The 14024-nt window shown below is 39.8% G+C and overlaps 1 protein-coding gene across 1 annotated transcript; it reads right to left on the reverse strand.

Moving 5' to 3' along the window:
• Positions 1-368: 368 nt before the first annotated feature.
• LOC143177338 (uncharacterized) lies at positions 369-1709 on the reverse strand. The gene is given in 11 exon segments (XM_076375212.1): positions 369-504; positions 728-846; positions 848-927; positions 930-962; positions 965-1106; positions 1108-1166; positions 1169-1362; positions 1404-1423; positions 1465-1545; positions 1610-1617; positions 1688-1709. Coding segments are annotated over 11 exon segments (894 nt in total).
• Positions 1710-14024: the final 12315 nt, after the last annotated feature.

Genomic DNA, 14024 nt, shown 5'->3' on the forward strand with positions numbered 1-14024 from the left:
TAATTTTCATGCTCTATCACTAACAATGTTCTGATAAGCTCAAAACACCCTACCATGAGCATAAATTGGAATTATCCTCACATTCACATCATGATCTGTCCAATGAGCCATGACTCCCTACCGAGAAAGCACTTACGCAAAAACCCCAACACAAACCCAAAAATCCCAAACAGGTCATCAGCAATACCCCGCTAAATCAATCCTAGTAATCGACTAGGAATCGAAGTCGGGTAACTCCCGACGTTGCCTACACTCCAGCTTCCAGTCCCCAAGTGTGACGTCGCCGATCCTCAAGAACTACGCCAGCGGCATCCACAGAAACAAAGCCAAGGGAAAAGCCGACGCCGTCGAAGCCCCGACAAAGTGGCCTAAGCACACTTATGCAGAAACGTGCACGCGTGTGCTCTCTGATCAGAAGGTCGAGACAGAGAAAAAGAGACGGGAGGCCAACAGAGAAGAAGAGAAGCCCGAACGAAGAATGGTACCCAAGGAAAGGCAGAAAATCTGCGGAGACGAAACAAGAGGATCAAACCAAAAAGAGACTCATTGTCAGAAAAAAAGGCAAGAACCCAAGATGAGGGTGAAGCAGACCATCTGCGAGAGGGGGGGATGGTAGCGAGGCACCGAGTGAAAGAGACGGGGAAAAACGCAGGAAAAAGAACCAACCTCTCTCTCTCTCTCTCTCTTTCTTTTTCTCTCTCTCTGTCTCTCCCTCTCTGGGACATACGGAAACCACAGTGGCGGAGGGTGGAGGAAGCAGAGAATAGCAAAGGAGCTCGCCGCGCGAGAGAGGGATATGGTACAGCGAGTGGCGTACATTCTCGCGCACACGCTGCCTCCCCCCTCCCTCCCACAAGCGTGAACGCCGCGTGCACGTGCAACAGGTCGGCGTGCACGTGTGCGTGTACAAAGTAGGTCCACGAGAGCGGAGAGACGGCGAATGAATATCGCCGTCCCCTCGCGGTCGGTGCGACCAATCCGCGCGTAGCGCGAGCTGCGTGAAGGCGGAACGCGGCCTCTTCGCGTATATCTGCGTATTTATTATTCAGTTTGCAAATACGTGGCAAAAATGATCTCTCTCCGCACGGCGGCTGGATGTGCCGGGTCTCCTCCGAACCGGCCCGCACAGCCAGGAGGTGGAGCCAGAAGGTAGGAGCAGGGCACCAGATATCGCCCGTTAATTTGTTAGAAACGCCACCGGCACGGCCGATTGCGCCGTCCGTGGCTCTCTGCACCTTCGGATGGGATCGGGAGCCGATCTTAGAGAGGGTGAGGTGGATTCTAATGGGACCGTGCAACGTGACTAAATGTCCCGAGTCTAGAGACTTTTCGCTAGGGATGCTGGAGTGGGGTGGTTGGACGCTAATGGAGGATCGTCTGATCGTTTTTTTTTAAGGAGTTACAGGATGGAGTTTAGAGGATACTTGGAAGGCAGTGCCTAATTGAGGGAACTTGCTAAATGACTAAGTGTCTGGAGTCTAGAGACTTTTCGCTAGGGATGCTGGAGTGGGGTGATTGGATGCTAATGGAAGATCGTTTGAGACTCTTTTAGGAAGTTAGAGGATGGAGTTTAGAGGAGAGTTGGAGGACGATGTCTATTCAGAGGGACTATGCAATCTGATTGAAGATCTAGAGACTTTTGACTAGGGATGTTGGAGTGGAGGGTTTGGATGCTAATGGAAGTTACGTGGGGCTTTCTTTAGATGCATGGACTTAGAGAAGAGTGTCTATTTGTGGGTGGTTGAAATTTAAAAAGGAAGAATATAAGTGAGTTTCAGACATACAGTGGTGTGTGTTTGACTTGCTAGATGTGTAATCTTATTTAAAAGGGTGTAGCTATAGTATCTACTCTGCTGATGAGAAATCTCCTGGCAGGAATTGGTAGGATGCAAGTCTAATTGATCCCAGGAGATTTCCTGTCAGCGAAGTGCAGTACGTTTCGTTGCTATTACACGTATACGACGAGTATACTCGTCATAACAAAAGATTGTCATTTCTTCAAGATTTTCTTGCTGAAAAGAGCTTGAGTTCGAACAGTTTTCAATCAATTTGGTTTACATGACGACTATAAACTATGAAGACGAAGAAATTATGAAGAAATTGCCTTTGTTTCATGACGAGTATACTCGAAGCAAGAAAAAATTGCTAAATTCGATAAAAAAATCGCATAATACTTCAGAGACGTCATAATCAGTTTTAGCTGAGCTGTGCACTATCATAAAATGCAAAACCAATAATGCACTTTATATCTGTGATTACGTAGTCACAAAGTGCTTACTTTAAAATTTGAAAACTTGTGGCTACGAGTATACTACTGTACGTTGCTACCAAGTTGGCACTCGGAATGGCACACTGCATTTTGTTCTTCCGCAGGTATTGTCTCGGCGTTACGCGACAAAGCTTCGAAGGATCTTCCCTACGAACTTCGAAGCGGTTCCGATAAAGACATCAATGCGGATTTTTTTAAAAGCCTTATCCAATACAATGGAGAGTAAGGCTCCGATAGTCCGACAACAACGGGCCACGAGCAGTAGCGGATTATTCCACGACTCCGAAGTACAGAACAACGCTCTTTGTAAACGGTTTCAGGCGTACGCTGCATTCGAATGCACTCGATATTCTGTTTGTTATTGCTGTGAAATCGATGCTCTGATGATTCGTATCGTTCTATAAATTAGTCACTGAGAAGAATATAAATTCTTATTATGGGTAATAGTTCTTTAACGAAATTATGGCAAATCTTTTACTTGCGAGTCTTCTGTTAGGTGAAGGAGGTAACGATTAATATTGTGTCTTGGATGGAGTGATGAACTAAAATCTTCAATTATTGAAAAGTAGAGTAGAAGTGAGTTTAGATATCGCTGATGAAGATTTTATCTATTTCATAATTGTACCAATTTTAATTCAATTTTAATTTCCAACATGTTTGCTGTCCACCAAAAAAGGCACTGTTTTACTCTTACATTTATAAAAACGATACAAGTTTTAGAAAACTGTTAAAATCTTCGAATGACAAAAGTAAAGACTGTATTCCATCATCGTCAAGGTCTACACACACATTTTGTTTCATTAGGAATTCAGTAAGAATCTAATTGAAGTATCGTCAGAAATCATCGCTCAAGTTGCCTTGACCCACATCTGTGTCATAGGACTGTGAACTTGTTAATCTTTTTACACAGATAGAATCGTTAAAAAATTCCTTTCGAATTAACAACCTGCTGCCGAGTCGATATTTTCAATCGAGCCGAGTCATATGACAAACCGTCAAAGACTGTAGATCTCGAGATGGAAAATGGTCGCGTACTAGGCACGCTTCGTTGAAATGACTCCCTCGCGCGAATTTTTTCATGAACGTTACCGAACACAACGTATTCTGACATTGTCCGTTAAACGCGGTGTGTCTAGTACACTGGCATTGTATTCCAACGTAATAGATTCACGATCGGTAGATAATCAAACGAACTGTAAAAAGCAGTCGGTTATATTCTTTGCACGAACTCGAGGCTGATAAAGCACAGCGAAGTGATTCATTTCCCTAATATGTCTACGCGTCGAATGACAATTGGGGAATGCTGTCTACGTCTTTTCTATTTCTAGAGAGCACTGAGAAACGTTCACTGATATCCCCTACTTAATCTATAGTTTGTAACAAAAATCTATAGTCGAGTTTTTACTTGATTTGATTCTGTATTCCAGGTCCCCATTTTTTAAAATTCAAATTTTTTTTGAATCCATACTATTCGAGTTACATACGCGATTCTACCAAGTACTTTTTATTTACTATATTGGAGTTACTTTATCTAGAAACAAAATATAATGGTATAAGTATTACTTAAAGAGTCTGTAATATTAAGTTTCTAATTTTAACATAAAGGTATCCTTGTAAAGTGGAGTTCCAATCTTCATGAATGAAAATTCGTTTTATAGGACCCTTCAGCTACCAATAAAATAGATATAAGGATTAGTATCACATATTGCCTAACATACTAAACAAGTATACATGTAATATAGCCCAAGCATATGAATAATAGCATTATTATAGCACCACACATGTGGTAATTAAAAATCATGAAATACGTTGTTCTAATGATACCTCTTGCATCAAGCCTCATCCACCTCCAACCACAGGAAGAAATTTCCTCTTTAAATTCGTTCCCGCAGAGAAAGTCGGGGTTACGTCGGGACACGTTGAACCGTAAAAAGAGGACTGTCGTTGCTAGTGCAAAACACCGTATCGGTGGTTTTCTTCGGCCGCGTGCATTTGCTCGTCGTGGTCATTTACACCTCCTTCGCGTGTTCCTTGCACGCCATAACATTTCCGCGCGCCACGATATCATCTCCTTTCTTCTGTTCGCCTTGCACGTTTCTTTGAAGTTCGCCCTGCTACTTCCTGATCTTAAATACTTAAGGAAATGGCGATTTGATCGTGTCGGCGAGGTTCCTCCTTCCCGCAAACCGTTCGCGAAACCGCCGACTCTATCAGATAAAACGCGAACGCGATCTTCGTGCATGTCGAAGATACTTATCGTAATTGAAGGAACCTATTACGATTGGCCCCTCACGCTTCTTCGGCTAGCGAGGGGCCAAACTGCTGGAGCCAGTGACGTGGTCCATCACTGGTCAGACGTGCCCCGAATTTACGCGGAATTACACTGGCGTGCCATATGAGGGGGTTTTTAATCGATCGATGGGGTTTCTCGTTGGTATTGGATTGAGTAGTAAAATGTAATTGATGAGCTGAAGAACAGTGGGAAATTAAGTTAGTCTCAAATAGTCTCAGTACTATAGGTACATAAAATGTATGGAAAATCTTCTGCTATAAATATCAATTCTACCATGTAGATCATAATTATGGTATGAACTCAAACTTTCTGAAAGTATGACTTATGTAGTCTTTCCTTATAGTCACAGTAATTATGGATATTAGGAAAATATCTTTGCTCGTCATATTTGCAGTAAAATATTAATCTACTCTTTCATTTTATAGTTTCACTGTTATCGTAAGTCCTCCCTGACAGACTGAATGTCCTCTCACAGTTTTCTTCACTCTATTTCCTTTCAAAAACACACGGTTCAAAGTTCATGGCGTTTTATGCCCTATTTCTTCGCAGCTTGAATCTTCAAAGCGGAACGCCACCTCTCTCTGAAGTGAAACAATGACAAACTAGAATCTTCGCAGCTCTTTAAACGTCACAGCTAAGGAGACAAGTTGTCACTTATTTAGAAGAAGTTTCACACTTTGCCTGACTTGCTTTTCTCAACTTTGAACTTTGAAAAAGACTCGCAAGAAGAATCTGAAGAATTCTTGAGAAATTGCCTTGATTAAAGTGAAGTCAGTGATAAAGCAGTAGATTAATAACAGCTTCCTTGGAAATTAGAGTCATTATGTAAGGTCTGATGGAGGTTCTGGCAAATGTAGCGTGGCAGACATGTTAAAGGTGACGGTTCTCCTCGAGAACCCCTTTTTCCTTGACACGTTGAGCACCCAGCCGAGCCTCTTCCGGTTGCGGAAACGATGCAGGCAGATTTTCCAAGTAAATTATCTATATACCTGCTTGTGAAAGTAGTCTGAGTCTTTGCCCTCTTCGAACTTTCATCATCCAGATATCAATCATTCTTATTCTTTCGGTCATCATCATCGCCATCAGCTTGTTGCGCCTGTTTCATCCTCATCATCGACGACCTCTTCGATTCCTTATCGAGACTTTCATCGCTCTCTTAATTCCTTCATTATTCTTCTACAGTTGCTTTCAACATCATGTCACAGCCTTTGTCATCTTCGTTTACTTTTTCTCCTTGTTGATTTTTTATTATGTAACACAACTTTTTAGTTATGTGACCCTTCATAAGTTTATTTGATGAAAATTTGATATACTGCAGGTGATAGATTTATGTTGAATTAGGTGAATGCTTTATTAGAAAAGAATGGAAATTATTTCTCTTTATACGTTATTCAAATGTTATCGTAGGTAAGTATACATTATAAAGAAAATAAATAAAGGGAGATTGTGATAGTGGTTATAATAGTGTTGATTACCTCATTAGCGTGGAGTGACCAGGTTTATTACTACTAAAAAGAAGATTAAAATTCACTTTGGAATACCTGATGAATAATTGATAAAATACAGTCATGAATAGCTTTTCATGTGTTAGTGATGGTAAGGAGCACCATAAACGTGTTAAGAACTTCATGAAATTGATGGAAATAGAAACATTACCAGGATTTACTAGACAAATATTCTTTGCTGTATTACTCATGCTGTATTACTCATCATTCTTAAGAACTATTAACGTACAGCCGTAGTCAGAATACACAAAATTTTATAAATACTATTATGCACAACAAATTTTTTAACCCATTTTTAATATCTTAAACTTCAAAACTCAAATAGACATATACAGATGAATACACCTTTTAATTCAGATTGCTAGAGATTGCAACCAGAAATCCAAAACTTTAACGAAATATTTATTCCAGTCATTCTGTACCAAACAGAAAATACTATCACAAAATGGTATATATATTCAATCACTGGGAATATTATACCTCGAACGTCTGCGTATTAGGTCATTTACCTTATTTATTCCCTTAACCCAAGTCTAAAAAATTAGTAAAACAAGTAGAATCAGCTTGAAACGTACTACAAACACCTCAGAAAATATCACCTCTCTCCACAGTCCCCAAACACCACATTTTCCCCATTTCCCAACAGACTCTCATCCCCCCTCACCTCCCCATCAATTTCCCCATCGTCCTCCCCACAAACCTCCTCTAATTTTCCATTTTCACGCACGCTGTAGCTCATCGCGAAGCCCCATCAGCCGTCGTATTAAAGCAATCCTATCTGTATCTAATTTCTTCGTTCTTCCAGTCATCAGCGCGATCGCAGCGATCGCAGGAATCGCAGCGCTCCCGTTGGCTGGCGGCCTCGCCGAAACGGGTCCCAACGTCGTTCCACGTCGGCCGTGTGCCCTCCTCGCTAGGAAATAAGAAATTTTCTTGAGAGATGCGAGCCTCTGCGAGGGAGGAGGCCTAGCCAAGCGAACATAGTTAATTTAGATTGTATCGCGTGAGAAGCAGGAAATGACGAAATATCCTGAGTGCTGACTTATACATGCCGCTGGTATCGTGTGTGCCTGGGCTCGTTCCTCGGCGGTGCGCTGCTCCTCGGCTCCTCGATTCCTCCGCGACCTCAGCCCCTCCGACCGCTGACACGCAAGGATCATACTCTTCTTCTTCTTCTCTTTTTTTTTTTCCCCCTCCCTCTATCCACGCTACCCGTTGCATCTATTTTTACGTTTTTCGCGATGCTTCCGCTCTAACCGTGAGAATTTTCGTGTCCCCTGGAAATCGTAACCTTCTTTCGTTTCTTGCCGCCTTCTCTCGCCTTTTTTTTTTGTTTCTTTTTCCGTTCGGGAATCGGACCAGGCAGATGGTAGATAAGGTATTTTGCGGGCTAACTCGCTGGAAACGGTTCGCGAGAAACCGTACGAGTTTTATGGCGCCTCCGCCTCTTGGGATTCTACGCCGCGGTGTCGCTTCAGTGATCTCTGGCTCGTTTCGACGGGCAACCAGGATGAATATTGAAATGGGCGGCGGGCTTGCGAGCGTTTTCGCCCAGCTGAGAGCCGGATGTGACGTTTGAATTATTTTGTCACAGACGATTGGCCGCGGGGAGGCTAATGAGGGCCTGGGGCCTGAGGAGGGTGTTATTGGTTTGGAACAGGTACGTAGAGATGTAGCTGCTCAGGTTTGTGCATTGGAATTAGTGAGTGGTCTGTGGTACTGCTTCGAGAAGTTTGAGTTCAGTGGGTATTGTACTGGGTTTAGTTCTTGGGATTGGGTTTTGGTCTTTAATTCTGTTTATCTAGCTTTTTAATTTATTGCTACTATTACTCGTGTCCTACTAGTGCTACTATACTGCTTATTTTAAAAATAATTGTTTGAAATGGTATTCTAGTTTTTTAGATAATTTTTTAGATATTTAAGATAAAACCACAATAGGTGCTATATGTAGATACAGAATATTTAAAAATTATAAATAATGTAAGAAGAGCATGTGACTTAATGTTCATATAGGTAATATTTTATTAACTCCTATAAAAGAGCTAAAATGTTATTCCGTAATCACTGTATGCAGGTAACCCTAGATAACTATAAAAAATAAATAATACACTTTAGTCATATAATAGTCTACAAAAGGTCATATACAGGGTGGTCCACTTAAGTAAGGTCACCTAAATATCTCTTCTTCAAATTGTGACGATACCAATATACTGCAAGGAATATTTGTTTTCGAAGCCTCAAATAAAATATTTTTTATATCATGAAAATTGGAGTAGATATGTTAGGTTGCCTTATTTAAGTGAACTATCCTGTATAATTACGTGACTCCTCCCCATCTTAAATAAATATCACGACCAAGACCAGAAAATATAATTGTAAATCAAATGACACACTGTAGTGCTTATAGTATTCAAGTGAGTCGCGTTATGTAATATCCATTTTCCCGCTGCATAGTTAACTTCTCTCCCGTTACGTGAAAATGTTCACGATGGCGTATCTATAAAGAAGGGCGTTTAAAATGATATCGCTCTCGTAGGTCGTAGATGCGCGATTACGCGCTTATAAATTAACAGACACGACGTAAAGATGTAGATATAGGAGTTAATGCGAGACATAAAACTGGGTATTCTTCGTTCCACTCCCATGAAGCTTGGTCACCTGAAGAGTTACTATGCCCAATTAACCCTTTGAGAACCGTACGCTTCCCGGGCATTGCCACTTCCGACGTTGCAATAGTTTTCGTCGTGTAATTTTTTCGAGTTCGCCAACTAGTTCGCCTCAGTTCACTGTTTTCCAACTGTTTTCCTTACTGAGAACTTGTACCATCATCCGTAAACAACTCGAACATTCAATTTCCATAAAAAAAACACTTTTACAAGTACCTAGTAGACATTCAAATACTTAATAGAAATCTAATACTGTAGATATGAAAATAATACATGTGTAAAATAAGTGAGTCTTGCATCAATTTCATATCTATATTTATAAAATAAATTAGGTATTCTTATTCTTTAGAATGTTTTTTTCTTTCTAAAGTAAAATGGTGGAAAAGTACGTTTAGTTTAAGCTAATTTTTCGCACAGTTACTTAGATATTAGGCACAATAACCTTTTCTTAAAATTTCTTCTACTACGCGAGTTTATCAGATACCTAGCCACTTATTAACTCGTCTATTCACATTTTTTTCAATTCTAGGAAAATAATTCTATAAATATTCATCTCATCAATTTTCGCTGCTTTTTATCTAACAACGTTAATCAATGGCCTCTGTAAAATTCCTCAAATTATATCGCACCGTGCTGAAATTCAGTTTATCTGCCACAGATTATGTACGTCGATAATTAGAAATTCTAATAAGTTATCCTAGCGAACGCTATTCGCTAATTGCTGGCGTGAAACCGCGTCTACTGAATAAAGAATATTATCCTCACCATTCCCGCTGTTACGATCAAGCCACGAATGAATTTAAAGGGCAAGGAACATCCGTCCAACTACGATTCGAATCGATCGAGAGTCGCCGATGCTAATACAGAACTCAATTTTCGCACGATCTTATCGTCGAAGGATGTTTCGAAATTTCGAAATTCAAATTTTTCTCTTGTGATTAGGCTGCTGATATTTATACAAATTTCTATTTTTTATTATTTCTTTTATTTCGTTTTATTTTTATTATTTTATTTATTTCTATTTTCTATTTTATTATATTTGTAAATAACATTAAGTTAAACAATTATGAACGATAACAATACTATAAATTGTAATAGCTAATTAGAAGAAAGAGAACACTGTGAAAAAAATAGAAAAATTAATTAAAAATAATTCTTTTTCAGGTTGAAGTCACTCTTAAAGAGAGCTCTATCACTTTAGTGAATTTAACGTGGCAGTCCTAGCGTTAAAAACTCGTTTCACCCTTGAAGTATTATAAATCGTGTTTCTTCTTCATTATTTCCTACATTTTTTTTCATATTACATAGATTCTGTATTTTTCTGCATATTGAAATTTCTCATAAATACAGAGATATTCTCAGTAATCTTATAGTAGTCAAGCGAGGTGTAAAAAAATCTGTTTCCACTGACTGGTCGTTCCCAACGGTTGCATCCTTGTGACAGTTTAACGTTTTACAAACCACTTTGCATTCATTATGCGGTTACGTGTTATTAACTTGCCGATAATTTTTCTAATTCCGCGATTAAATCTCGCTGTATAAAATTGTCTTAATAACGCGTGTGGAGTGGTTCGTTGAGATTCAGCACGGACAGAAACGTTAGAGAAAGAAGGAAACGAAGAGGAGACGAGGGAACAGCTCTCGAATCCTTCACCTGTGACCCCAGGGAGCTCGCAATGTGTGACTATCGGCCCCTTGCAAATTGAAAAAGTAGGAAACGCCTGGGTTGTGTTCCATATCACTGACAATTTTTTTCTTTTCTTTTTTTTTTTCTTGATTTAAGGAATTATGTTGAACGTTCTGCGTGAGGGAAACACATTTATCTACTGTATATGCCATGTATTTTGTCGGATCGTGATGTGTTCGAAAATGTGATAAATTTCAAAATCAAAACTGAAACAGAACTGAAAGTTACTATAAAATTTCCAAGAATTTTCATCTAAAGTTGTCAATATACCTAATTTTATATACCCTTACGAGTGAGTTTATTGTAATTTAAATTTTGAATACTTTTTCTCTAGTACCATGCATCTCCTGTCAATGGAAAGTAAAATTCTACTACATTTTATATTTTAAATATTCAAAATTACAAATAATATAACTTTGAGTTAAAGCGTTATGGATTTTACTTAGAGTCGCCAATACATTATCGCGAGTAAATTTGAATTTGAATTCTTTGAATTTAAAATTTTTATATAAAGTTCAGTACTGCTCTATTAATTTCTCACAGCCGCAGAATATTCAAATTTTTGGTCATTGGTACATTCATAATTCGCTCGAAATCATCAAGTAGGAAATAATGACCGTACCCTGCGCATCGTTCAATTCCCCCCTGCGCATGAATCTTAAAAACCCCATTGTATACCTTGCGCATAATCGGATGTCTTTCCCTGAGAAGTCAGTGAACAACGGAAAATTTACAATCTCAGTTGAAAAGCAGTTATAAGGAGCTCGTAGCCCGTGAGCATCGATAATATTCCAGAAGCTCATTAGCGATCCAGGAACGTCTCTACCCCCCTTCCAGCGAGTAATTATCTGTTACAACGTTAGTTGGAGTCGTACGTACGGCGTATAACAGCAGATCAGCGCAACGATTAAGCTCAAAAATAGTTCATGGGAACCCAGGTAAGCTAATCTCCATTGCATTAGTGTTGTTCCATACTGTATAAAATGCTTTCCAAGGAGGAAGCACCTGCACGCATCTCTGCCGCTCGCGGGGTCATCACTTTCGAAAGCCACCGGGTACCTTGCTGCTCGGTACCAATTGAATCGCGTTATTCTAATTGCTATCTGACCCACAAATCACCAAGGTCTACAGTTACGGCTGAGGAAAGTACCAGGTGGCCTCGGGCCTAAAGGTATTCGTGATAAATAATTGTAAATCGATGTTACATTTGAGGATCCATTGATATCTAAAATTCGAATCTTCTGGATATTTTTTTAAGTAATAATTTTTTTAATAGTAGGTTGATTTGGTTTCTAGTTGTTCAATGTTTCAAGGGGGACTGAAGATAGTAATTATATTTGTAAATAGTGAGTGGTTGAACAGAGATATCTACTTACTTTAATTAGATGATGTGATTGTTAAAGTAGAATTTAATTACTGAAGATTTAGTTATTGTTATCACAAGTTGGGGAAAGTTATAAAGAGCGGATAAATTTACATAATACTTTCTAGAAATCTCTGGTGTTAGAAGTGTTTCATATTTATAAATGGAATATGTTAGACTAATCATTTAGTTATTGTTCACTTTTCTTTTAATTTCAGAAAGGAAAGTCAGTTTTATCAGTCTCATTGGCGTTTTGTGGAAACGGTGATGAATATCTTTTCTTCAATTGAGAAATTCTAATGTCCTAATGTACTGTAATGTCCTATTTGTACTGTAGACTAAACATTCGCTATTTCTTGCTCTAATTATCTGCAAAATACTGAAAATAAGAATCCTAAACATAATACAGTTTTTCACTGCAAGGTAATACATCAAGGAAGCTACCAGTACCCCCTCACATAAATTTGATTTTTAAACACTCATACTGTGAAGATACTAATACTTTAAAAAAGACCTAAACTTTAATAACAACTGGAACAAGATTTAAATCGCTCACTAATTAGACTCATATCACTATCTCCCATCGAAACGCATCCCCTTCTTCACAGACACTTTATCACCGATCGGGGAACTAATTTTCATCAAAAGGTCACGCGTAGCTCAATTCACCAGAACTCTAACACCAGCATAAATCAGCTGACGATTAAGGTTGTCGACCATTTAACAGCACAGCATATGAATCACACCAAACGTCAATATATGTATTATACGTAGATACTTAGGTAAGTGCTTAATTCAAGCGCAGATACGTCCACCTATCCATAAATCTAAAACCTATCCGACGTATCTAAAAGAACTTTCTCATTTAAAAATAATGGTTTAAGAAGATACAAGTCCACGAAGCAATAAAGTAAATGTTCCAGTAAGGGAACAATAAAAAAGGCTCCATGACCCGACACTCTGAACTACATCCCAGTAACTAAACACTATGTTATAGCACAATTTTTTGCATTGAATTAAGTACATTAGAATTTAAGCTTGAGATTAAATACAATTAATGTTAGTGTTCAGGTACTGGAACATAGTCAGCTACTGGAACGTTTACCTTACTAAAGCTGCGAAACTTCAAATGCCAATACCTCAAAAACAAAAATACATGAGTTAGGTCATTTTACTTTAGAACTGCATATATCTATATCTGTTATAGATTATACGTTATTGATGACAAGATAAGGATCTTAGCCCTCAGTTTACTCACTAGCCAAATAAGCTAATCTCTCGAGTTTCGACTTCCATCTGACCTAGACCACTTTGCCCTCCAACCACAGATAGAAAAATGAAAAACCATCGACATTGGCCTGTCGCTCTTAAGTGACCGACAACCTTTATAAACCACCCACGCCATGTACCCCAGTATCATTCGAAGGTACGATAAACAAGGTCGCGTGTACGGAGTCGAAATCGTGCGCGTTGGTCATTCGCGAAATTTACGATTCCCAGTCCCCACCTGGTCCAAGTAAAAAATGACGGTTCACCACCGCGGCGACCTACCTACCCCATGCTCCTCTACACGTGCATCGACGCTGTACATGTGCCCGTAGTTTTGTCGTGGGCCGTGGCTCTCGGCGTCCTACCACCCGCAACCGACAGCAGGCCAGGCCAGGGCAGAGTCTTAGGCCAAGCCAGGCCAGCGAGGAGTCGTGTAAGAAGGGGTTAAGAAACTCTCGAACCAAAGTGCCTACACCGGAAGCAGGGGCCTTGCTTTCTGGGCTAATAACCCTACACACATCGACGTGCCGCGTCTGCGTGCGCGTACACACGCTTAGAGAGGACACAGCGTAGGAGAGAAGGCGCGAGGGGGAGGAATGAGGTGCAACTCTGCGGGGAAATGCCGCGAGGTGTGTTGGTGTATACGGACGCTTGAACGTTAAGCGGAATCTCTTATCAGCGACTAAAGCTAGATTTTTATGGCTAGCTGCGCGTACTCGCGGCGGACCCTGGACTCAGGCTCGAGGATCGGTAGATGTTTCGCGAGGAAGATTCTTTTGGAAGCTAAAACTTTGTTTACGTTGAGCAACTTAGTGCAACCGAATTGGTCAACCTAGAGTCGATCGAAATTGTTGTTTCCACTTGGTTGAAATGGGGTTTACATGGACTACTTTGATTAACTTCAGGTTGGTCCATTCGGTAGCCCTCCTGAAAGTACATTGCTGTACCAATATCCTACAAATTTGATTTTAA

The sequence above is a fragment of the Calliopsis andreniformis genome, chromosome 3, assembly GCF_051401765.1.
Source record: "Calliopsis andreniformis isolate RMS-2024a chromosome 3, iyCalAndr_principal, whole genome shotgun sequence".
Lineage (NCBI taxonomy): Eukaryota > Metazoa > Arthropoda > Insecta > Hymenoptera > Andrenidae > Calliopsis > Calliopsis andreniformis.